Raw genomic sequence first — 26,640 nt, 5'->3', positions numbered from 1 at the left:
GGGCCTGCATTGAATATATTATGGAAAAAATATGTTTGGGTTGACTTCCCCTTTAAGTTCCATTTGTAGAAATTGGCTTTTGTTCACCCAATTTTTCAGCAAGCCCTGTTCAGGCTGCACCTTTTTTTTCCTTCCAATGATTGGTATTTGTTGAAACTTTTCAGAAGGAAGCAGGTTGGCAGGATATTGTATTTGAGTGAACTCAGCAAACCATTGTTCTAGACATGTTTGTGTGCTGTTATGGGGGAACTCTGACAAAACGATTTTGTGATTTAAGTCTGTCTTTAGTGGGTGTGAGTTCATAGAGTGGGTGTTCGTCAATAATCTGTTTAAGACTTTCTCGTTTGGTGTTGATGCCTCTTCGTATATGTGGGGGAGCAATGGAAACCAGACAGACAGCTAGTAATGGGTGTTAGTTGCAGGGTGCCAGTAATAATTCTAAATCCCTTTTTTAATTCTGGGTCTTTTTTTTTTTGTGTGGCATGAGCGAGACCACACGGGTGCACAATATTTAGCAGTTGAATAGCATAGGGCCAATGCCGTCTGTTTTAGTGTGTGCCTATCTGCTTCTACGTTTTAGTTAAGAGGTTGTTGCAAGCGGATATTTTTTTTTTTCAGTTTGACCATGTGTCTTGTATGATAGGGTTCTATGTATTGTTGTACCAAGGTAAACCGGGTTGGGAGTATATTGCAGGTTGACGTCCCATTTGCAGTCAAGTTTTTTACCATACTTGTGATATGTTACTTGCGTCTTGACAGGGTTTGCATTTAAGCTCCACTGGTTGTAATGAATATTCTGAGAGTGATTTTGTTGAGGTCTTTTCAATCGTATAAATGGCTGTTGATTGGGTGGCTAGGCACAGATCATCAGCATTTAGGATCCGGCGTAGCTTGGCTGGTTTTGGTTGGTCATTTGTGTATATGCTAAATAAGATTGGAGCAAGGACTGAGCCTTGAGTGAGGCCATTTCGTTGATTTCGCCAGCGGCTGTTTCTCCAAAGAAACTTCGGTTTATAAGGAACGATTGGATAGCTTGGATTCTTACATGTTTTTTGATTACTTGTGCGACTTTATAGAGCAAGGCTCTGTTGATGACAGTGTCATAGGCATCAGTTAAATAACCAAAAATGGTTCCAATGGTGAGTTTCTTTTCAAATCCGTCCTCTATGTATTGCATTAAGTTTAAGTTTGTCTGCAGCACGAGCGTCCTGGCCTAAAGCCTGCTTGGTCAGGTGTAAGATGGTCATCCTCATGCTGTGATATCCTGCCTAGTATGAGGATATCTACTCTAAGATGAATGCATCTTTCATTTGGATGCATAATAGGATATTGGTATTTAGATTGTAGGGGAGGAAGGATCTTTTGGGGGGTTTAAAAGAGCCACTACTTTTGCTTTTCTCCAGATCTTGGGGAGTGTTGCGAGAGAGAAGCAGTTTTAATTTTAAGAACCAGGATTTAGCTTTTGTGCCGAAATGAAGAATTTGTTTTGTTGTAATTCCATCTAGGCCCGCCGCTTTGCCCTTTTACAAGTGTTTAAGAGCTGTTTGAAGTTCTTCTGGTGTAAATGGTTGTCACTAGTGTTGTCGTCCAGTGAGCTATAGTAATTATTTGCTACACTGGATTTGCTATGTCATTGTTTTAGTTTTTGTTTTCCATTGAGAAGTGACTGATGAGCAACTTGATGTTTGGTTATCAGTGTTTAATTTATTAATAGTTGCCCATGCTTTCTTGCCATTATGGCAAAGATCAATTGATTCTATCATTTTTCTGCACCATATTAGTTTATCTTCACTAATTGTATTGAGTACTGCGTTACTGAGATTGATAGACTCTTTTCTGAAGGGGTCTTTCTTGCATTCAGCATGGTAATTAACATACATTTTCCTGCTTTCTGTAGTCAGTCCAGGAAGGGTTACGGGTATGAGGAATTGTATCAATTTCTGCGTCCAAATCGAGAGTATACTTTCACCAATTGGTTTTGCTGGAATTAAATTGTGGTAGCGGCTTGGTGATCCAATGCTGAATCACTGGAATAATGTGAATGCTTATTGGGAGATGTTGAGACTTTGGGAATCAGGAATAAAGATATTTTGTGTTCATCATCATCATCATCATCCTCACCCTTTGCAGCGGGTTCAATTAAAATAGTGTCCTTTCATTGTGCTGCTTGCATAGTGTGTAGACGCCTGCTGCTCAGCTCCTGATTTGCTTGCATTTTTTTTGCAGACAACTGGGATGTCAGGGCAGTGTTTCCCACGCCATGTTAATACTTGGGCGTGCGCCCAAGTAAACAGGCCCAAGAAGTTTTCAAGAGAATTTGATAAAAAATCCCCCCTCCAAATAAAAAAAAGAGTCCCGACCGTAGATACTGCATGTAACGTTAATTCGCCGTCACTCAAGCCTGGTTTATACCTCTGCGGCGTGTAGCAAAAATGTGACGAGTTGGCCAGTTCCTATGCACCTACACAGCCACTTTGCTGCACACCTCTCCAAAACGTATTTTTTTCCCGGCGTGATGTAGTTTGTGTGCCCCACACACCCAACAGACATGGCACTCTCCTCCACTGTGGACAGCAGCAAGCGAGGCAAAGACAGAGCGGTGAGTTTGTCTTCATAGTTTGTTTGAAGCAAGAGGCAAGCCAAAATGATACTCCTTAAATAAGTTTGCCTTGCCTGATATAAAGAAGCCAGCCTTCTCGCAAACGGCATCGTCAAAGAGTTGAGACAGCTGAGTACCGCGACAGGCAGGTTAGCAGTTGTGACACGTCCAAACGACGTAACTTCAAATAAAAGTTTAAGGACTGTAAATTATTTAGTGACAAGCAAGCTTGTTCCCCACTGATTACATTTAACGAGGTCATAAATCAATAGCATCGTTTGTAGATGTCACGCCCGTAGATGTCAGGCCCGTACCTGGAGCTGCGTGGGCTATTCATTTCACCCTTGCACAAGCTTTATTATTGATTATTATTATGTATTGTTTACCAAAATGTGTCAAACTGAGAAATCCCTCATTTTATGGTAATGCTTATATGGGCCATTCAACCAAATTGGTTCTTTTTGCATGCCCAGGCAATAACATTTTTTTTATAACGCGTCCAGCACATTGATATGTATTGTTTTACTTTACTATTCAATTAGTGTAAGTGTCATGGCTAAAACCAACTAAGAGTTTCAGTACAAAAAAACGGACATGATAAAACAAGTTATGAGATGAAGCAATACACAGTGAGTTGTTCAATATGTGTGTCATCAAATCATCAAATGTTGTGCTTAAAAAAAAGGCAAAACATATCAAACTGAGTTTTACAAAAAGAAAGTTGCACTGATTGGGTGGAATGGTCCATAAAATCTAAACATATATAACAACATATAACATATACACATTGATGTATTTATATTTCTATATTCAGAAAGATCGGATGCACTCTTTTTTTTTTTTTTTTTTTTTTCTTAACTTATTGCTGACGTATCGGATCGGGACTTGGCAGATCACAGATCTCACAATCAAAAGACTCGGACTCGGGCCTGAAAAAAATGTGATCGGGACAACCCTAATCATTTTTGTCACGTTCGATGAAGAGGTTGTGGTAGCCGTTCTGCTACATGGTCATTCAAATTCTGTCCCCAGACTCTGTGCACTTATTGCTTGCAATGCACTTTGTCCTTTGGGATTGTGGATTAACATCTCAAACAACATGGTGTTATATGTTTTAAGGGTCAGTATGTTTGTTTTTCGCTGTCCCCATCCAGGTTTTTTCTCTTACGATCCAATGACAGCCTTATTTTATTAATAGTATTATACTTTTATTTGAATACAAAACAATTACAGTAACAATTTTTACTATGAAAATTCACTAGAATGCATGATATGACGCGTAAAATAACAACAACAAAAAAATGCCCCACCCCCGCCGGCCACCCACCCAAGTAGATTTCAAATCTGCGGGGAACACTCCAGGGACTGCTTTCTTTTTTCATGTGCAGTGAGTCATAAGATTACTACCTTTGATTGTAAGTATGAAGCAGGCGGGAGTCTTACAATCTGCTTCCTGCTTGTGTAGTGTGTAGACGGCAGCTGCTCAACTCCTGCTTTGCTTGCATTCTTTTTGCTGATAACTGCTTTGTTTTTTCTCTCTGGACTTCTCCTGGATACTTTTTACATCTGTGTGGCTGTATACCTTTTTCATTTTTAATACAGCTGGCGGGGACATTTTTTTTTTTTTTTTTTACCTCCTTACAATAAAGTCAGCACGGCCTGCAAGACTGCTAGTAGCAACAATGCTAGAAGCAAGATGTCTCCTGTCTCCTTAGAAGATTACCTCAAACTCCTTCAGAAGATGGCAGTGGTGGATGCAAACATGCATCGCCTCGAAGTGTTTGTGGAGGTGAATGGAAAATCGGGCAATGAAGCCACGCTACCAGTGGATCCAAACAGTGGACACAAGCATGCTAACAGACAGCTAGCTCCATCCACCAGCCCTCCCTGGAATTTGCTAGGAGCAAAGCCAAAAGACCTGACCACGAACAAATTGTTCTCGTGCAAGACATCGCATCAGTACCAGGAAATCAGTCTTGGACTTTGGCACCTGCAAGAAAAAGGAAACCATCTTACGGACAACGAATACATAACACGGCCATTGAACTGAGAAACAGGTTTGCCCTACTGTCATCCGACCAGCAAGCTTTGGTGGATCACAGCATCAATGAAAGTTATGAAAGTGGACCCTCTCACCATGTGAGATCAGCTGCTGGGCCAGAATGCCTTTTTTGGCGTCAAACGACTATGCAGCAGAAGGCATACAAAAGTTCTGTGTTTTGGTGATGACATGATTTCTAACATTTCTGAAAAGGTCGACTGTCAGATCGGTCCAAATTCACACAGGAGCATTTGATGTGTTGAAAAAACAATCAGAGAAACTGAAGCAAGACTTTGTTGACCTTCTCCAAAAAATAACAATCTCTGAACGCAGAGGTATTTTGTTTTTTAAGGGGTCCCCTGCCTGCAGTCCGACAAGGGGGATGAGCATTTCAGCCGGATAATGTCCTTGTCAAGATGGCTGAGAAGCATCTGTCCTTCTCATTCTCTGAATTTTATTGACAATTTTTCCATTTTTTGGGGGAACGTCACCATCTTTTCCAATGCAATGGGATTTATCGTGTGCGTCACTGGTCGTCACGTTCCCAAAATAAAGGCCGTGTTTATCCGCAACAACAGATAAGACAAGATTCTGCCTCGACTCCAAAGGACCTCAAGCACACGTTGAAACTCAGTCACCCACACCCCTCCATCCAGAACAGATTGATTTTTCCTCGTCAGCCCAAACTTCTGGGCCACATTCACCGGTGGATTCAACCCAAAGGTTGGAGCCGTCGTCACACTGCCGAACAACACCACTGGACTCATCCCTGGACAGTACATCGCCCCCGAACGACAACTCAGCCCTGACTACACAAAATCCATTGTCTGTGAACGACTCCTTCCCAGATTTCACCGACAAGATGAACAAGCTTGTTAATATTGGAATTCAACTGACACCACTTACATCCCCCATGTTCACACCTCTTACTCCTGATCACCATTCGCCTACTTCCCCCCTTAAGACTCAAGAAAAAAACAAACACATCTACTAAACAGCTGACTCCACCAAGACCCAGCAAACCGCCACCTACCTGCCGATCTCTCTCATTGCTAAACTTAACTCAAGTCCGGTCAGATATGCTCTGGGTCCTGACTGCATATCTGCTCCAAACAATGCTTGTCCCCAAGTCAGGACCCTATGAAACTAGCAAAGCTTGCGATATAGTATATAGTGACAGAAAGTCATCTAAAGAACTGAGAAGAAATAAGTCTAGAGCTACTAACCTAGTTTAGGTATATTGTTCAACCTCTGACCAAGCCAGTGTCTTCCGTTATCACTGCAAAATTATCTCTATATAATATTAGAGCACTAGTTATCAAAGCACTATTGATTAATGACATCATTATTTCTTATGATCTTGACTTAATTCTCCTCAGTGAAACATGGCTAACAGAAGGTTGCGAAAACACTATGATGAATGAGGCAAATTTTAGTTTCCTGAACAAATGTCGCAGTGGCAAAAAAGGCAGCGGAGTTGCTGCCACTTTTAAATCAGTCAGTCCTTGGGCCCCGTCTGTTCAGTCTGTATATGTTACCTTGGGTCAAATGCTTCAGAACACCAATGTTGGCTATCACAGTTATGCAGATGACACACAGCTATATTTCTATCAATGTACCCAAATGACACCAGTTCAGTCAGCGTATTGTGTCACTGTCTAGAACAAATTAACTGGATGAACCAACATTTCCTTCAGCTAAACCAAAACAAAACAGAGGTAATTGTTTTGGGCAATAAAGAAAAGAGGATTGCTGTTAGAAAACACCTGGAATCACTGTCTTTAGAAACCAAAGACCAAGTCCAAAATGTTGGGGTGCTGATAGACTCAGACCTGACTTTCAGCAATCATATACAATCAATCACTAAAGCAGCTTTTTACCAGCTGAAAAAAATATCCAGACCGAAGGGTTGCGTGCTCCAAGCAGACCAGGAGAAACGTATCCATGATTTCATCTCCAGTAGACTTGATTATTGTAACAGTCTTCTTACTGGTCTCCCTCAAAAGAGCATCAAACAACTGCAGCTCATTCAGAACGCTGCAGATCAGGTTCTTACTAGAACAAAGATATTGGAGCATATGACCCCAGTCCTAAAGGCTTTACACTGGCTACCAATTAACTATAGAGTAGATTTTAAAATGTTGCTACTGGTCTATAAATCACTGAATGGTTTGGGTCCTGAAAGCATTAATGGAATGCTGATTGAATATAAACCCTGTAGGGCGCTGAGATCTGCAGACTTGGGTCAATTAGTGGAGCTCAGAGTTCAAGGTAAACACGGTGAAGCTGCATTTAGCTGTTATGCTGCACGCAAATGGAACAAACTGCCAACAGAAGTGAAGTCAGCCCTGCGTGTAAATAATTGGCTTTTTTATCATACCTCTGATTGAGGTCCTTTAAACAATATGAAATCATTTATTCTTTTATATATTTTAGAAACCCACTTTTATTTCTTTACTTTTAAATGTTTTTAAAGTTTTATGCTTTGTTTAAATGTTGTCATTTTGTTGCTACTTTTTTTTCTCTTTGCCTCTGAATGTTGTCAACTGTTGTGTTTGTAAATGCTTGTACGTGTTTTGCCTTTGCTTTTGTGAAGCACATTGAGTTGCCTTGTGTATAAAATGTGCTATATAAATAAAACTGCCTTGCCTTGCCTTTAGCTCCTGCAGGCAGAGGTGGCTCAAATATTTCATCGCCCAAAGTTCATAATTTCTTTCGGCACCATCAAACACGAGCCAGTGGCTACTTGTCACTGCACATGTGTCCTTTTTACTCATATTGGTGGACTACTCTAACTCCTTAGATGCACGCAGTGAACTTCAAGACTTTCACCTGGCAAGTCGATGAAGCTCACTATGCAATATGACTCATCTGGACCGGTTGGCAGAGTCTATTGTAGCACAGTTTTCAACGTGACAACACAAGTCGTTGCCCTTTGCGTGAACACCCACTTCCACGGGTACACACGCAGGTTTATTCTCACATTCATTAGGTCAACGTGACAGTGTTGTGGCCATGTCACAGTGGCTTCCAGGTTGCCATAACAACAACAAAACATTGATGATGACAATAGAGGGACAAACCAATAGAAACACATAACATAAGAGCAAATCACTCAACAAAAATAAAACATAAAAGTGTAATGAAAATATTAATGTGTGGAGTCTCTCTGGTGTCGATTGTTTGTTGTTTTGGTTCAGATGTAAATGTCCCCGACGAATCAAATTGTTCCTTACAAAATGTCCAGAATATTGGTGAGGGTTGACGATAGGGGTTGGCAACTCTGAATGTAGCAAATATACCAGCAAGCTTTATTTTTTTTCCATTCATCAACACCAACAATAAATGTTCTAGTTCTTCTATAGTTTTGAGTTTTTGAGTCAAAACAGTCACTTCTTTAGTAGCAAATATACCAGCAAGCTTTATTTTTTTTCCATTCATCAACACCAACAATAAATGTTCTAGTTCTTCTATAGTTTTGAGTTTTTGAGTCAAAACAGTCACTTCTTTAACCACATTGGCTTCCTTTATTTTTGGCCTCTTTTTTTTCTTGACAAGGAGTCGTTTTGCCTTGGGTGTGGCACTGCACTGCCATCCGACTCCTATGGCACCAGACGCCTCCTTGCACAGAGCTCATCGCCTCACTGGACAACAACTTTGCCATGCCCGCTTATCTGTGGGCTTATCTGCTGTTCAATTGTATTCAAGCTTGTTCAGCACAACCAATTTCCAGAGAAAGTCTTTCAAAGCCTGGTCATGTCATATTGGATGTGTAAAAGTGGACTCATTTATAGTGCGTTGTTCTATACCTTTGTTTTGGTGATATCACCATAACATTGGTGTCACTTTTACAGATGGATTACATCTATTGTCAGCAGAAATTAATTGGTACAACTGCAGTTATATGGTATTACTGTTTGTGACATGTCCTCTCCTGTCCGTACAATTTTTAGGTGAGCAACTGTAACCTCTACCGCTTAGGAAAGAAGAAAGGACTTCCCAGCAGCATGGTGGTGTCCATTTTTGATCCCCCAGTCAACTGGCTGCCTCCTGGCTATGTGGTCAATCAGGACAATACCATGACAGACAAATTGGATTCAGATGAGGTCAGTGCATTTCATACTGGTATATTGTAACTACCCCCCATGACCAGTCTTCAGGTGGCTGTAACGGAGACCCATCTGCGACTTCAAAGTGCTACAAAAACGAAACCTGGCAGTGTGGCATGTTTGAATGAAAATGAACTGCCGTTCTAAAACCATTCACAGACGTCAGAATGAGCATGTCCACAAAAATGTTCATCAAGCAGAAATACCTACGTTTAGTTCACGTACACCCAAAATGATGAACGAGTTAATGAACTTTCATTTACTGAACTTATTTAGGTATAACACTACCTACGACATACTGATTTACATTCATTCATACTCTACTCATTCCACCTCACTCCCCGAGCAGCGAGCGTAAAAGGGGTAACTTGACTTGAAGGTTGAAAGTACGTCTGCCCGAGACATGTCTGTCGTCGTCATCCTCATTATCTAAAATGCATACGTGACAAGCAAAAACATTTTTGCATAGGACAGCTTTGTTAATCAAAAAATGGAAGTTACTTTCAGGCGACTTTATTAAATGCAGAGGATATATTTTATGTTAGAGCTGGACAATTATGGAAAAAAAAAAAAAGATTGAAATCCAGATATTAAAATATTATTTTTTTATTTCAAAACTTTGTATTTATTCAAGTACCAAAACTGGACTACTCAAAACTAGGGCTGGGCAATATGACTGAAAATTATATCACAATATAAGTGTTTCATATTGGTCGATATCGATATATATTGTTTTTTTTTTCTTTTTTTAACTATTAAAAATAATGACCCAGAGAAAAATGAATTTGTTATTTTATTTTAACATAATACTTAACCTTTAAACACCTCCGGATGGAGACGTGGTGTACAAGTAAAGAAGGTCCCTCTCTTTGACATGCTCGCGCAGGGGTCGGCAACCTTTAACACTCAAAGAGTCATTTCGACCCGTTTTTCACGGAAAAGAGAACACTGGGAGCCGCAAACACTTTTTGACATCTGAAATGAAGATATTAGCATATTCATCGCTAACCGCGTCTATAAAGTCCATATTAACTCATTCACTGCCATTGATGGATTTACTTGTCTTTTCACAGTCCAGCTATTCAATCCCAGGAATTTATTTATATTTTTTTTCAAATGTCTTCAAACATTAGGGTAAAAGAGGGTCTGAACATGTCTGGCAGTGAATGAGTTAAAATGAAATGGACTGACCTCACGACTCACAATTGAGGAGGGCCTTTTTGCAACGATCTCATAGATCCATACAGTATTTAACAAACAAGCCGACGTAATCCAGCGAACCTTACTATTTTCACTCGTTATTGTCTTAAAAAAAAAGAAAACAAAACACTACTAGACGGTAGCGGGGCCGCCATTACGCCACACGGCTCCCGCAGTCTTCATTGTGTTGCACACACTTCTGGCCGCAAAAGTGTGCTTTATTTGAGTTTTTGCGATTTTCACCGCTTTAAATTGGCTAGAATTGCATAGAAAATACAAAGTTTCGACGGACCATTAGAATAGATTTGTGAAAAAAAGTCATTTGACCATATTTGGACTTCCGAGGTTGTCGGCCGACAATTTTATTTGAATATTTCGAGTTCACAATAATCAGCAGGCGTGTCTTGCGCATGCCGGCTGCCTCAAGACATGTCAATTGCAATCAAATGTCTCTGGAGAAGGTGAATTCTAATCACCGAAATTGCACAAGGTCTGAAGAAAGGAGTTAAAAACTTTGACTTAATAAGAAGACATGATACACGTTTTTGAGGCAAATAACGTACACTTCAATCGGACACTTATAATTTATTTTCCCAAGCCACGTAGAGCCGCAATTTAAGGATGAAAGAGTCGCGGGTTGCCGACCCCTGTGCTGACGTCAGTTAGCTATATCCGGCCCTCAGTATCACACTCAAGTTAAAATCAAGCAAGTCAAATATGTCTGGAATATGGCAATAATGAGCCCAATAAAAAGATAAAGCAGTCCTAAGACGGTTGGTCAACGATAATGTGTGCACTGCAAGATAGTATTAGTTCATTCACGTTGTATGAAGGCTAATGTATGCCAATCAAAAATACTGCTTTGGGGTAGCACCAAATTTAAATAAGCATTTACAATGCACTGGTGGAGTAGAAACTGCACATTATGCTACATAATGATTTATACAAAAAGTGAACTGTTTGTTATTTACTAGGTTTAAAACAAAATCAATAATGATCAATATTGACTCTGAAAAAACTTAGATTGTGACAGTTTTTTAGACACCCAGCCCGACTAAGCACAATATGTTTCACTCTATCAAAGTTACGTTGAGCTCTTATTACTTACTTTGACTTCCTTTTATTGTCTAACCCATTAAACAAAGACACAACAGTAAATTTGGCAAAACATTTTCAAATAGCTCAGAATACAAAAAACAAACACAAAACACAAAATCAAAACTCTAAAAGAGAAACAAATCCAGGACGGGGAGGTGGGTCATGGTAGTGGATTGGACAGGAGGATTGAGGTGTGGAACGTGCAGGGGAAATCAATGCAGTGATGAATTGGGCAACATTTCCGAGTTACAATGTTACCTCCCTTCCCCATAGGCTAAACTCTGATCCCGACTGCCTTCTGAGACTTAACAAAACTTTAGAGTTGTGAAATGTCCGGAAATTACAACCAGTCGCCACTAGGGGTTCATGCACACATCCATGCTTTTGTCTTCTTCTGCCCATGTAAGTGAAGAAGCGACAGGAAGGTTTTCTTAAATTTCAAGGAAAAGAATACAGAGGTTATGGTGTTCAGTCGTAGTGGCTCTTCTACATCCCACCCTGGTGAGGTGGGCCCCCTGGCTTCATATCTAAAGCCAACAGTCTCGAACTCTGGGTTTGAATTGGACAGTGATTTTAAATTGGACCGGAAAATCAGTGCTGTTGTTAGATCCAGTTTCTTTTATCTTAGGCAGCTGGCTAAGGTAAAGCCCCTCCTTTCTCAAAAGCACTTAGAAACAGTAATCCATGCCTTTGATACATCTCGACTAGATTCCTGTAATGCACTTTATTTTGGAGTCGACCAGTCCTCTCTGAAGCATCTCCAGTTGGTCCAAAATGCTGCTGCTCGCCTCCTAACAGGAGCTCAGAAGAGGGAGTACGTAACACCAATTCTGGCCTCTATTCACTGGCTCCCAGTACATTTTAAGATCCTTCTATTTGTCTACAAATCCTTAAATGACCTCGTAGGATAACAGTAAAGCTAATAGCAACAACTAGCTTCAGGCCGCTAAAACAAAAGGCGTTAGCACAACAACATTAGCTCCTTACTGTCCGCGCAGCGTGTGGAGGTGATCATGAACCTGCGTCTTCATGTCGCGGGGTTGGCTCCCAAGCATTCGCGTGCGTTGTCCGACACCGCTTGCAGCCGCGAGAGTGAAGCCCTGTCAGAGTGAGGTAAGACCACTGGGGGTGTCTTGAAAATGCGCATCAGACTCCACAGCCGAGTGTGGTCGCATTGGAACGTATCATTTTGGCTGTTAAGTTCCATTGGACGGCGTGTTGTCGGTCGAAAAACTGGGGCCATTGGTCATCCAAGTAAATATGCACGTCTCTTCATTCCCACTTTAGTCTCTGTAAATATCCTGACTGGTGTTAAATGCCTCGCTCGTCCTAACCGTGATCAGCAAAGAAGCAGTGTGCGCTCGTCCCAGCATAAAGCTATGTAGCTCTGCTCACTTCCACATTTCCTCATTCTCGTATAAATCAGCCACGGAGAGGTTAATCCTTTTGATATGTTGAAGTGGGCATTAGTAGAGATGTCCACATACATTTTGGTGCCAATTGATCGCCGTTTTTGGACATTATAAGCAATGAAAGTACAATGATTTCCAATGGAGAGTTTGGAATCGGTTACTCCCGTGACTCCGGCCGAACAGGGATAGAACGGTGGGGGGTGCAGCCATTCACCTCAATAACAAGGGGCGTTATTCATGGAGTCACTTATTTCCTAATTTCGAATTTAAAAACGATCCAAAAGAATACCGTGGTCCACTGTATCGAATGCTGCAGTCAAATCCAACAAATCAAGACATACATGGTCTCCAGTGTCATTTGTCAGGAGGATATCATTAAAAACACGTTACGGCCCCTCCTCAAAATGACAAGGAGGAGGGGTCTAACATAGGTGTGAGAGTTGAAAGAGGTAAATGAAAAAGTGCACTAACATAAAAGATAGCGGTTACAAACACAAACGAACAAGGACTGGCTACATCACCCATAGTCAGCCCACTGACTGACTGTGTCACCCGCAGACACCCCCGTCCACCAGCAACCCAGTTCCTATTAAAGTAATTGCTCGGTGCCACACCTGAAAGTAATTGACTGGTTAGCACGTCTGCCTCACAGCCTGCCTCACAGTGCAGAGGCCCTGGCCCCGGCCTGCCTGTGTGGATTTGGCATGTTCTCCCCGTGCCTGCGTGGGTTTTCTCCGGGTACTCTGCTTTCCTCCCACATTCCAAAAACATGCATGGTATGTTGATTGGACGCTCTAAATTGCCCCTAGGTGTAATTGTGAGTGCGAATGTTTGTTTGTCTCTGTGTGCCCTGCGATTGGCTGGCAAACGATTTGGGGTGTCCCCCGCCTACTGCCCATTGACAGCTGGGATAGGTCCAGCACTCCCTTGTGAGGATAAGCGGTATATATAATGGATGGTTACTCTCCCCTGCTCTGATTGGATCGCTGAACTGGTTTCGAAGGCCACCAATCAGGGAAGAGCAGGAGAGAGCACACACACACACACACACACAACTGAATCGGCCACCACTCAACGTGGGCCGTAACACACATAAGAGGGCTGTGTGCCTTGAAACCTGACTGGAAAACCTCCATGACATTATGTTCATCCAATAAATTCTTCTCTTTCCATCACTCTGGTACCAGTTTATTTTTGTCTCATCAGTCATGTTGTTCTGTTGACAGTTATGTTAGAGTTATGTTTTAGGCAACACACGTTTGTTCTGTGTGTGTGTGTGTGTATATATATATATATATACATATATATATATATATATTTTTATTTTTTTTAATTTTTTTTTATTGATGGACTATTTCTGCCTTCCTTTATTTAGGCCAAAGAAGAGCCTCTGTCTAATGGGCGTTCTGGTAATGACTGTGGTGAAGAGGTGATCGAGGTCAATGATGAGGGAGAACTGCTTTTAAAGGATGAGCCAAAAGATGAGGTCAACATGGAGGATGACCTGGAGTACGACAAGGAACACATCAAATTCATTGACAATATGCTGTTAGGATCTGGTGCATTTGGTAAAAAGTTCTCTCTGAGCAGCTACCCACCCTCTCTAAACACTGCCTCAGGCCCATCACCATCCATGGAGACCCTATATGAATGGAAGGCCCCAAAGAAAAACCCATATCCCTCAGTCCAGCACCACTCTGAGCCAGTGCCCACAATATCTTCAGCTGAGGACTTTGACTACAGCTCATGGGATGCAATGTGCTACCTGGACCCTAGCAAGGCAGATGACGATGATGACTTTGTGGTGGGTTTTTGGAATCCATCAGAGGAGAACTTTGGCACCGAGCTTGGAAAGCAGTCAATCTCTTACGACTTGCACACAGAGCAGTGCATAGCAGATAAGAGCATCGCTGACTGTGTTGAGGCTCTGCTTGGTTGCTATCTGACCAGCTGTGGAGAGAGAGCTGCCCAGATGTTCCTGTGCTCATTGGGCTTGAAGGTGAGGTGCTACTTAAAATGCGAATTACAACTTTGTGTCACTAGCTCAATTATACTGCAATCTGGATGGATGGATGCACGCACGCACGCACGCACGCACATCCCCCCCCCCCACACACACACACAGGGGTGCACATAACGCAACAGAAATCACCAATGCGTACCGTCATTTTCACGACGCGCATTTGCGTACCTGTACGCACTAGTCGTGCAATGGAACAAATCATCTTTGGTAAGGATCAAGCATCGGTTCAGGATGGGCACGATCTGTAGAATGGTTGGTGAAAAAAAACTGCGCGTTCACAATAAGGCAACATGATTAGTGCGCATTCAGCAGAGGAAGTTGAATAAACACAAGATCGCGTAAGTTGCATGTTCAAGAGCGTTTTGCAAACATACTCAACGGACACGCCGCCTCCACAAAGGCTAACTTAAAAATAAAGCTTATCAAATAATACATTGAGTCATTAATGCCAATGCAATAGCCTAAGTGAACTTTTACTTTGAAGTTGGTTCACATGGTGGCGTAACGGCTAACTTGACTTCCGTTTTCGACATTTTAACGCTTGCTACCAACACCAACACAACGCTGTCTCGAAATCATAGTCGCTAATTTAGTACACAAACAAATCGCTGGTTGATTACGCTGTCATATGATTCGGCACAAGTCTCCGGAATTAGTGTCTAGCAACTGTTGTCATTAGCTGGTAGTTGAACCGCTGCTCCTTGGCTTAATTACTTTTTTTTTTTTTTATATATATATTGTGCACCTAGATTACATTATGTGCTGTCCATTAAGAAAGGTGCATTAAATTGCACTTGTTGTCATTTAATTTATATCACATTTGCCTAATAATTGTAAGAAAACATTCAGCTCAAAATGTCTGTCAGGATACCTTGAAATGTATAGCACAAAATTAAGTTAAATTGTGTTCTTAAATCCTAAAAGGCCATATTAGACCTAAGGAGTTGATTTTTTTTTTTTTTTTTTTTTAATGGGCAAAAGCGTTTTATGATATAAATGAAGACAAACCGTGACTTATGTGATCCGTTGGGCCACTAGTGAGTACCAAAGACAACTCCGCATAAAAAAATGATGTGCAAACATATATATATATATATATATATATATATCTGTTCGATTTTGCCAAACAAGAAAATCCAGATTTTCGCTCAAACCCGATTTTATGATTACGATTTCTTTGTCACATAAAAAATATTGAAAAATGAAGTATTTTGAATGTCTTTTATTTAAACTCAATTTTTCTTTCTTTGAACTCAAAATGCCAGTCAATTTAACTTAATACACACAGAACAATCCATTGGGATTAACAACATTTTACTTCAACAATAGATTTCAGATCTGTTCTTAATTAAACCAATAATGAAAGAAGAAAGTGCATTTACCATCTGAAACGAAATCATCAACATGAGAGAAGGTAGACAGTCAAGTCTGTCAGCAAGTTATTTTTCCAACCAGCTAGTGACTTGCCTTTCACCTTTCTCCCTGGTCTTACTCAAACATAAATCAATGATTAGTGCAAAACTGTCACTCAATAATACAAAGCACTGTTAAGCTTAAGTACGGATGCATAGTCCGGCTGGACCATAGGTCCACCATGGTAGAGGAGAAAAAAAGGGACGTCTTTCAGATGTGGAGTAACTTGCTCACGGGTTGTATTGTACATGCGGGGCACAGACTACACTACAGATCTATATTTGCCCGATTTATTAAGTAAACACTCACTTGTCTGAGCAAATAACAGAATCGCCAGTAGCCATGGATTTTGTTGTTGTTGTTGTTGTTGTTGTTGTTGTTGTTATCGGACTGCGCACTCGTGGGAGGAAGCGGAAATGCAGAAGAAACTACGGTGGCTTACATACATCAAAAATAACAATATCGAACGTGCCGATTTGAACGTTTTGAAAATCGTTTTATCCAGAAAATTCGGTTACGGTTCAAAATTGCTTAATCGAGCAGCCCCAATTAGGGCTGTCAGTTTAGCACGTTATTTTTGGCGTTGGTCCAACCCCCTTTTGACGTCGTCAATTTTTTGGATCCTGTGATTAAGGTTTCCATAGTCACCATGGAAACAGCAACAAAATATACATGTATCTTTTAAAAAAGCTTTAGAGTAGAGGAGGCGTTACATCTGCTTCAAAATATTGAAGATTAGGATGAATTGCTCGGCTGACACATGCACACCTGAGTACCCCTGCCCCGGTGATAGTACGTTGTTGATAGTGTAACCCTTAAAGTTGTTCTTCCTTTTCTTCGGAGGCCATGGCATGGCGGGTTACAATTTAGTTTTGACTTTATGAATTTCTTCTGGCGTCTTGCTAAAGTCAACCGACACGGCAGGACAGTGTTTTGTTGCGTCTTTATTCAGACGTAAACAAACTCGCTCTAATTCACCTCTCTCTCATCTGTTTTTCGCTCAGGAAATGCGCCGTACCATACTCAAAAAGGAATAAATACTTAAGCACAATATAAATACATATATACTCACGAAACAATATTGCAGCATTTTAGAAAAATAATAAATACAAAATAATATGCCGTTTTTTTCCAAAGCAGCTGTATTTTATAACAGCACAACACACGCAGCGCGATCGAGAGTCACACGGGCCAATCCCAGCGTTCCACCATCTGTTTCTCATTCATTTAGCTGACACAATTTACATTACAATATACCCACAACAGAATTTTAATAAACAAAATACCTATATTAGTCACTCGAGCAGCGAGTAATAATCTTTTTAGTCGATTAAGTCATTGCCAGAGCGCAATAAAAGTGACTGCTCTCGTATATCCAGGTTGTCCAATTTTAAGCATAGTCCAGAAAACCAAGCGGCGCTTGAGCAACAAGTTGCCCTCAAGAAGCAATAAATATATCTGTCAGAACAACACCAATGTAAATGATTGTGTGTGTGCGTGGTTGGACGCGTGTGTGGGGGTGTGTGCGTGTGTGTTTGAAAGTGCTGAGGGGCTGTTTGTGTAACTTGAATCCAGTACTTGTTTTTTTCAATTGAAGGGGAAGTCAACCCAAACCCAATTTTTTTTTTCAAGAATATGTTCTATGCGGGCCCCCTAGTTGAAACAAGGCATTCTGATTAATATTGTCATCTTCCAAACCGCTTATCCTATATAGGGTCGCGGGGAGTTGCTGGAGCCTATCCCAGCCGTCAATGGGCGAAGGCAGACTACACCCCGAACTGGTCGCCAGCCAGTCGCAGGGCACACATAGACACTGTCACTGAGCGGGAATTGATCCCACGCTGCCCGCACACAACTCAGGCGTGTGTACCACTACACTATCAGCGGACTTCTGATTAATATTGATTTTGTGGAATATGAGTCAAGCAGCAAAATCTAGCCATCTCATGGGTCAGCCATTTTATCACATCTGTCGACTGAAAATGACATCACAGATGCCCTCGGGGCTCAAATAAGGACCAATCATGGCTCAGTTGCAGAAAACAGGTGAGCTGTGATTGGTCGTTATCTGAGCCTTGAGCAACTGTGATGTCATTTTCAGTCGACAAACGTGACAAAATGGCCGCCCCCAGTGATGGCTAAAAACAGATGGATTAATTTCTTATTCCACAAATGCAATATTTATCAGAATGCTTTATTTCAACTAGTTGCATAGAGCATATTCTTGAAAAATAATTATTTTTCATATCTTATGCAAATATACACTACTTTTACTAGCACAGCAATAAAACCCATGCTAAATATTATTTATATGGCTTAAGTTAAATTTATTGTGTGGTCTATAATATGAAATCAATTTGTTTTGTGTGTTTATTTTTGCTTTAAAATTGCTTCAATTGAAATTTGCAAACATATTATTGGTCATTAAATTGTAATACAATTTATATATGCCCTACCGTAATTTAGAAGTATTGTATAGATTACTAGTATGTAACAGTCAACATTTAAATTAGTTTGACCCAATCAGCATATTACATTTATAATTACTTTAACTTTGTTTACTATATGTAAATATTACTTTAAAAACAAAACAAAAAAACTCCAGACAAAGGTCTAAATGTATAGATGAATAGTATGTATGTTATTCTGTCAAAATTGGAATTTTATTCCAAGTGTATAATTACTTTGGCACTTTATAAGTGCATAGCAAGTTAACTCCAATGCACTGTTTGTTTATATACAAGGAAACCATACTTAATTTTATAAATTTACACTTTTTAACTTTTTTTAAAAATAATTCAAGAAATGTTGTTGAGTCTAAAGGGAACTTAAATTATTATAGTGTTTCAAAGAATTTTGTCTTAATATCTTTTACATGTTTAAACCTGTTCTTGTTTTGTAGCAAAAAATACATAATCATTTGAATAATCATGATTTCAATTATTACGAATAATTAATGATAGTTAATTTATAAAATAATTAATAATACATGGCTGCTGTAGCGGCCATTGTTAAGTCCTCGTCCATTTGTTTTCTTTTCTCTGCTGTTTTCTTAGCTCGTTTTTCTCTAGCCCGGTCAACGAGGGCCTTACACTTAAAACATTTTTGCACAAATTGTGTTGACCCTTTATAATCTGCATATAATCTCCTTCTGCAAACCGTATTTTTTCCTTCAACTTTTCTTCACTATAACAACACGTTGTTATCCCTCTTGCCTCCTTGGGCCGCGCCTATGCACTGGAGGTCTTATTTGGTTTCACCATTCTATGTATGTATTTTTCCTTTGTTCAGAGAAAAATGCTACATGCCTGGTGTCGTGTCAGATACCAGGCTTCTACTCCACCTCTCGGCGTTTATACTCGCGACCGTTTCACCAGTTTTAGATTTCTCTTAACCCAGGACATTCGCACAACATTCACACTCACAGAAGTGATCAATTCCTGTGTCCTGAAAGCTAAGATTTCTCTTCGGAAATTAGCTTAATTCCCCACTATCTATCTTCAGGTTTTCACCTTGCTATCATGCTATATGTGCATTGAAGTATAAACTCAATGAGATATTATCCAACAAAATTAATAGAGCAATTATGTATGTGAGACAAAAACATTTTGAATTTGGGGACAAGCCACACAAATTGCTAGCCAGACAACTAAAAAAGTTGGAAAGTTATAAAACAATTCATAAGATTAGATCTGCAAATGGAAACCTCCTTACTTTACATAACGACATTAATGACAGTTTAAGGCAATTTTATGAATGTCTCGATACTTCTCGATTTCAAGCTGGAATGAATGACATGCAGAATTTTCTAGATAACTGCAAACTGCCTGTGCTGAACCAGGTAGATCGTGAGACTCTTAATGCCAAGATAACCAACAAGGAAATTATTAAATCTATAGGCTTGCAGAAAAATGGGAAGAGACTAGGCCAAGATGGGCTGGGAAATTAGTTTTATAAACACGTGAAGGTCAAACTTGTTCCTTATTTTCTTAAGCTATACAACCATGCATAGATTGAGAAGGCTCTACTCCCGACACTAAACAAAGCTGTTATTATTGTATTTCCTAAAAAGGGCAAGGACTTGGAGGAAGTGGCCTCTTATACACCTATTGCTTTATTTAACTCAGACCAGAAAATTCTGGCAAAATTACTGGCGAGACGACTCAGTTTAGTAATGAACAAACTTGTGCATCCTGACCAGACTGGCTTTGTGCGGGACATAAAGTATTTTACCAACCGCAGGCACTTGTGCAATGTCGTTTATTCTCCCAAAATACAGAAGGAATTAGTGATACTTGGTTTAGACGCCAAAAAGGCATTTGACCAAGTGGAATGGCTTTACCTTTTTGCTGTGTTGGAGAAATTTCAATTGGGACAAGATTTTATTTCATGGATAAGACTGTTATATCACAATCTAACTAACTATGAAATTATGTGCGCTCTCACATTTGAGAAAGCCAAACCCGACATTTTGGACGGCCGTCTGTGCAAGTACCTTGGCTCTGAACACAGGATTTCACTTTTTTATGGCTCATTGCAAGAGGTCTCCACTCCCTCAATTTCAAAAATAAAGGGTGAGTGGGAAGGAGGATTTGATATCCCCCTATCCGAGGATATTTGTCAGGAGGCATTACACATTATGTTTGATCCAATTTAAAATTATACATAGGTTACACTACTCAAGGGAGAAAATTCACAAAATCTGTCCTGATTGCTCTCCCCTTTACGGAAAATGTATGACACGTTGCGGAAATGTATTGCATAGTGTTGTGCTTTGTCCAAACCAGAATTTTTGGATTCACATTTTTTAAATTTTTATCAGATGGTTTAAGCGTCCAGATTGACCCATGTCCAATACTGATTGTTTTGGGGAGGTCTAAGCAGAGCTGGGCACTTGACCCTTTTTTGCCGGTCCGGCCGCGACCCTCCACCCTTGACCTGGGCACCCTTTCGGCCACAACCCTCCGACCATATTGATAAACATTGTCGGCACCCGCCCGGTTCCGCCCCCGACCCCAAAAAAAAAAAAAAAAAAAAAAAGTGTCCGTGATTGACGTCGCCGCGGGAGACATGCTAACGGCAAAGGCTTTTTAAGGATTATTAGCTGGCTAATTTACAATTCAAACCCGCTGTGGACACGCTTCAAATGCGGCAGTAGTACTTACCCAACTGCGTGTTCTTACTTGCATTGCGAGCCCCGGGGTTGGATTTGTCGTATTGTATGTATAATTATTTGAGTCCAACAGACGGCCAGAAGTTGCAGTCAACAAGTTAATTATTTTCCACACTTCCCATCCTTCACACTTCTGGCCTTCAAAATAAAAGCATACCGCAAACCACAATACACACCATGTTTTCTACGGCGTATTTCGGCGAAGTAGGGAAGACGAGACAGAAGAAGTGCATGAACTGCTGCATGATTGCTCTCATTAAATAATGGCTCCCGCTCAGATTTTTTGCCACATATTTTTTTAATGGAGCCATGGAGTCCAAAATATTAACGCAGGATGAATGGACTCAAGTGCTGAGTTCCTCTGTGTTTGAAGAGGGAACACAAAGCCGATCAAAGGCATCAGAGAACTAACTAGCAGTGAGGGGGGTTAAAAGCCCGGCCCCTGCGCTCACTAGCATTAGCTCTTGACAGCACTAGAAAACATTAAATCAAAGAGCACAGTCATATGATCAGAAAGCACATTGTCCAAAACTTTCAAATTTGAGACCGATAGACCAAAAGTAAGGACAAGGTTTAAAGTATGTCCTTGCTTGTGAGTGAAGCCAGACACACACTGCACCAAATTGAAAGAGTCAATGAGTCTTAAGAAATCCTTTGCCAGTGGTTTTGCGGGACAGCACACGTGAATATTAAATTCCACCATGAACAGTATGCGATCATATAGCACCATGATCTCGGCAAGAAGTTTTGAAAAGTCATTGATAAACTCCTTGTTGTATTTGGGAGGACGATAGATGACAGTGCAGAGCACAGGGACGGGCACTGGCAACTTCAAACAAAGTGCCCTCAAAGCTGCTGAACGATGTGGCGAATATACACTGTTTACATTTAAATTTGATTTTAAAAACAGTCGCCGTTCCTCCACCACAACCTGAAGTTCTCGGATCATCCAAGTATGAACATGCAGGCGGTAATAGTTTGAGCATCGCACTGCATTCACCGGCGCCTGTCCAAGTCTCCGTCAGGCAGAGGAAATCCAAGTCATTGGAAAGAAATAGCTCCCTCAGGATAAACGATTTGTTTGTCAACGACCGAGCATTCAACAACGCTATCCTTGTGGGAGCAGAAGCAGCAGGTGCGCGTCACATCCGATTGGCGGGGAGCTCCTTGCGAAGTTTGCGATTCACTGCCGCCCGAGGGCACGTGGTAGGCGGCGGCAGAGCCTAAACTCCTCGGCGCAGCCTTCGACGGTTATCAAACAGGAGCCAGCAAAAAAATAAATAAAAAACACATCACTGCAGTAAGCCTCACTGTATTGCTGGAAAGTTCACGGTACACAATCTGTTCAGTAACACTAGAAAGCAGAGCTGGGCAGTCCGTCCCTGGGCCGGACCAGTCGGACCCTCCAGCGGGGCGCGGGGGGTGACAATTTTTAAAAAAATGTCCCACTAATCGGCCCTCATGCGTTTGACGTGGTCGCGAGGCGGCCAAATTTGATCTCAGCCTACTTAGTGAAAGGCTTCTTTTTAGGCTTCTTTCTACTCCCACGTCGGCGCGAGCAACAACTGCCGCATTGATTCACGTGACCGATGCATTGTGCTGTTGGCGGCAGGTTTGCAACACATGCCATGCACCCATCACAAATTGTTGCTGCTCTGATCGGTCCATTATGTCACATGTTGCGATGACATACAGTTTCCCATACCGAGAGGATGCAGCACGCAGCTCGTTGCTGCTGCAAAAGCAAACTAGTTTGGCAATAAAATTAAATGCATAATCTAGTCATCTCGGTCTCTTTATGGTTGTAGCAGGTACGATATCCATTGTTGTCGCTGTCTTTTTGAAGCAACGCACCCCGACTTGGAACGTAACTGTTTCAAAACAACTTGTGTCCACGAGTATAGTCACGCTGCGCGGAACACTTAAGGATGACGCCGGTCAACATCAAGGTGGAGTTCATGCACTTCTTCTGGAGTCTTCTACTTCCGGAAATATGCCACAGCAAACCTGCTGTGTATAGTGGTTTGCTGGTATCATTTTATTTTGAAGGCTGTGAACGAAGGGAAGTGTGGAAAATAAATAACTTATTGAATGCGACTTCTGGCCGTCTGTTGGACCCAAATAATTATACAATGCGACAAAACCAACCCCGGGGCTCGCAATGGAAGTAAGCACATGCGGTTGGGTAAGTAGTGAAGTACTAGTGGCGCATTTTGAAGCGTGTCCACAGCAGGTTCGAATAGTAAATTAGCTAGCTAAAGATCCGCAAAAAGCATCTGCCGTTACATCTCTCCCGCGGCGGTGTCAATCACGGACACTTTTTGGGGGGGGAGCGGAGGGCGGAACGGGGCGGGGGCCGACAATGTTTATGAATAAGGGCGGGGGGTAGTGGCCGGAAGGGTACCCAGGTCAAGGGTGGAGGGTTGCGGTCGGACCGGCAAAAAAGGGTCAAATGCCCAGCTCTGCTAAAAAGACTAAGGTTTTCTTATCCCCCTTTAAAAGTCTAGAGCACAGCCAAAAGGCTGTGATATTTTAACAACTCAACAGCCTACAATTGGCCGCATTTCATTTGTAAATGCAACCATTACCTGCCAGATTAGCGGTACTCAGATACACCGTCCCCAGCTAGCTCCCTACCACTTTACGACTGAATAGAGTATTCATGAGGGATTTTCCACTTAAAGATACGTTGCCCAGTAGAAGCCTCCTTACAGGCCAAGTCTGCACACCAAACATACGGTGATGTTATAAACAGCATAAGTAAGATGATAATTATTTTTCAAAAATAATGGCTAAACAGTCAACAGGCCTCACCTGTCTTCTTACTTAATAGTCTGCAGGTTAGGCCTAACAGAAAATGTGAAGGGATACCCACACAGTTTTATAACACAGAATGCCTATTCTCATGTACTGTCAGGCAATTGTAAAACTCTGTGATATGATGAGAAATCCTATTTTTTCTGTTGTCAATATTCAAGTGTCCTTGTGCCAAACATTCCCAAGAGACTCAATGATTTTGACAACAAAAACAGTCACTGCCATTTTTTAGTTTTGTTTTTAGTAAAAAAAAATATAATTCTGAAAACATTTTAAGTTTATATTATGGTTTTATTTTTTATTTATTTTGAAGTGTTTTATAGCAGTTTGACCTGTTTTGCTGCAGAAAATATTGGTTAACAAAATAGAATACAAAAATACATATAAATATAGCTGGCGTATGTAAAAGCGTGATATAGTGTGTGTATATGATATATATGTATGTATGTATATATATGTATGTATATATATGTATGTATGTATGTATATATATGTATGTATGTATGTATATATATATATATATATATATATATATATATATATATATATATATATATATATATATATAATTTATTATATTTAGCCAGTAGGTGGCACTCCCACTACAATGAAAAGTTAGTTCGTAGATGTCTTCAGGTATAGACTCTGATCAAAAATGTGAAATTTTGACAAGATATTATCATATCATATCATATCATATCATGTTAGTTTAGTATATGGCTCCAATACTTTTTTGTAAGTCTTGAACTGTTACATATACCACCAAATTTTCGTCAATCTAGGTAAAAAGTACAACCCTGGGCTGAATTTTAAAAAAATTCTAGGGAGCGCTAATGAGCCATTTTTTAAAAATCGCACAAAAACATTATTTCGCCAGGCCTGACGTATGTGCAAAGTTTTGTGAGATTTCAAGCATGTTCAGACCCTCAAAATTGTTTTTTGGCGGACTGGGTATTGCCATGGCAACAGCTTTTCACGAAAAATCACAAATCACAATAAGATGATACATCCGAATTTTGAAGTAAATTGGACTAATCCTATGGGACATGGGTGCAAAAGTATGCACCCTGTAAACGTGCAAAAATGGTCCAAAATTGGCCATTCAAAAATTCATAGTTCACTTCCTGTACACTTTAGACTATGACTGCAATGGACTTTTTTGTACGTCTCTGGGTGCTACACGTGCCTGCATATTTCCGTAGGCCTAGTCAAACGGGCTGGAATTGTATTTTGTTTTCCTACTCTAGGTGGCTTTACAGAGCCATTTCGCTTGCGCTGTTCACGGCGACTTTAAAATATCAAATTTTTCGCCAGGCCCTATGAGACTGCAAAGTTTGGTGAGTTTTTGTGCATGTTTAGGGGTTCAAAAATGCAATCATTTGGTCAGAAAAAAAACAAATATTAATTTCGACAAAAACAATAGGGACCTCGCAGCGGTCGCTGCTCGGGCCCTAATAATGTGTGTCATCTTCCAAACCGCTTATCCTATACAGGGTCGCGGGGAGGTGCTGGAGCCTATCCCAGCCGTCAACAGGCGAAGGCAGACTACACCCCGAACTGGTCGCCAGCCAGTCGCAGGGCACACACAGACACCGTCACTGAGCGGGAATCGATCCCACGCTGCCCGCACACAACTCAGGCGCGTGCACCACTACACTATCAGTGACCCTGGGCCTTAATAATAATAATAATAATTTCTACAAAAACATTAGGTTCCTTGCAGCTTTCGCTGCTAGGGCCCTAATCATTTCTACAAAAACAATAGGGACCTCACAGCGATCGCTGCTCTGGGCCTAATAATAATCATTCCTACAAAAACAATAGGGACCTCAGCGGTCGCTGCTGGGGCCCTAATAATAATAACTAGATCTGCGAGCAGCTATAACAGGCCCTCGCAACCCTAGCCAAATTGGGGTACTTGCAAGTCGGGGTACTTGCACACAGGACCATAAGCATAAAAATTGTCGGATTTTATGCCTGGTCTAATGTATGTCCAAAGGTGCATGAGTTTTCGCCTAGGTTTAGATCATCAAAAACAGCGTAATTTGTCTTTGCAAATGGCTCATCACCACGGAAACAGCATACAACGTGATAAAAAACGTGCAATAACTTTTCATCTCTCGCATGTTTAGGCGAAACACCTAAAGTTTGTAGATGATCGGATAAAATCTTATGAAGGATTTTGTTAAAATATGACCTTTACAAAAGAGCAAAAATGTTAGCCTTTTCCAAAATAAAGTCAAAATGGCAGACGTCCTGTAAGATTTAGCCTGTGGCTATAAGATACTTTTTTGTGGGTCTTGGATGTCTCCAAATTGTCACAGACCTAGGTAAAATGTAGAACCGTGAACGCTTCCTTAAATATGTGTAGGGGGATATATAGAGATGACTGGTTAGCACTTCCGCCTCACAGTTCAGAGGTCGTGGGTTCGATCCCGGCTCCGGCCTCCCTGTGTGGAGTTTGCATGTTCTCCCCGTGCCTGCGTGGATTTTCTCCGGGCACTCCGGTTTCCTCCCACATTCCAAAAACATGCATGGTAAGTTGATTGGATACTCTAAATTGCCCCTAGGTGTGATTGTGAGTGCGGATGTTTGTCTCTGTGTGCCCTGCAATTGGCTGGCAACAAGTTCAGGGTGTCCCCTGCCTACTGCCCAAAGACAGCTGGGATAGGCTCCAGCACGCCCCGCGACCCTTGTGAGGAGAAGCGGTATAGATAATGGATGGATGGATGGATATATAGAGACATGTTTTCAA

The 26,640-nt window shown here is 41.0% G+C and overlaps 1 protein-coding gene across 4 annotated transcripts in view; it reads left to right on the top strand.

Moving 5' to 3' along the window:
- Positions 1-26,640, top strand: part of dicer1 (dicer 1, ribonuclease type III) — a 278,919-nt gene that overhangs the window by 212,215 nt on the left and 40,064 nt on the right. For all 4 annotated transcript variants that reach the window (XM_086050634.1, XM_086050635.1, XM_086050636.1 and 1 more), the window contains 2 exons: positions 8,594-8,746; positions 13,835-14,458. In XM_086050634.1, coding sequence (XP_085906760.1) covers positions 8,594-8,746; positions 13,835-14,458 — 777 coding nt within the window. The remainder of the gene's footprint in view (positions 1-8,593; positions 8,747-13,834; positions 14,459-26,640) is intronic.

This window comes from Filicampus tigris, chromosome 13 (assembly GCF_054856515.1).
Source record: "Filicampus tigris isolate MCC_2025a chromosome 13, RoL_Ftig_1.0, whole genome shotgun sequence".
Lineage (NCBI taxonomy): Eukaryota > Metazoa > Chordata > Actinopteri > Syngnathiformes > Syngnathidae > Filicampus > Filicampus tigris.
This window is presented reverse-complemented; position numbering and strand designations above follow the sequence as displayed.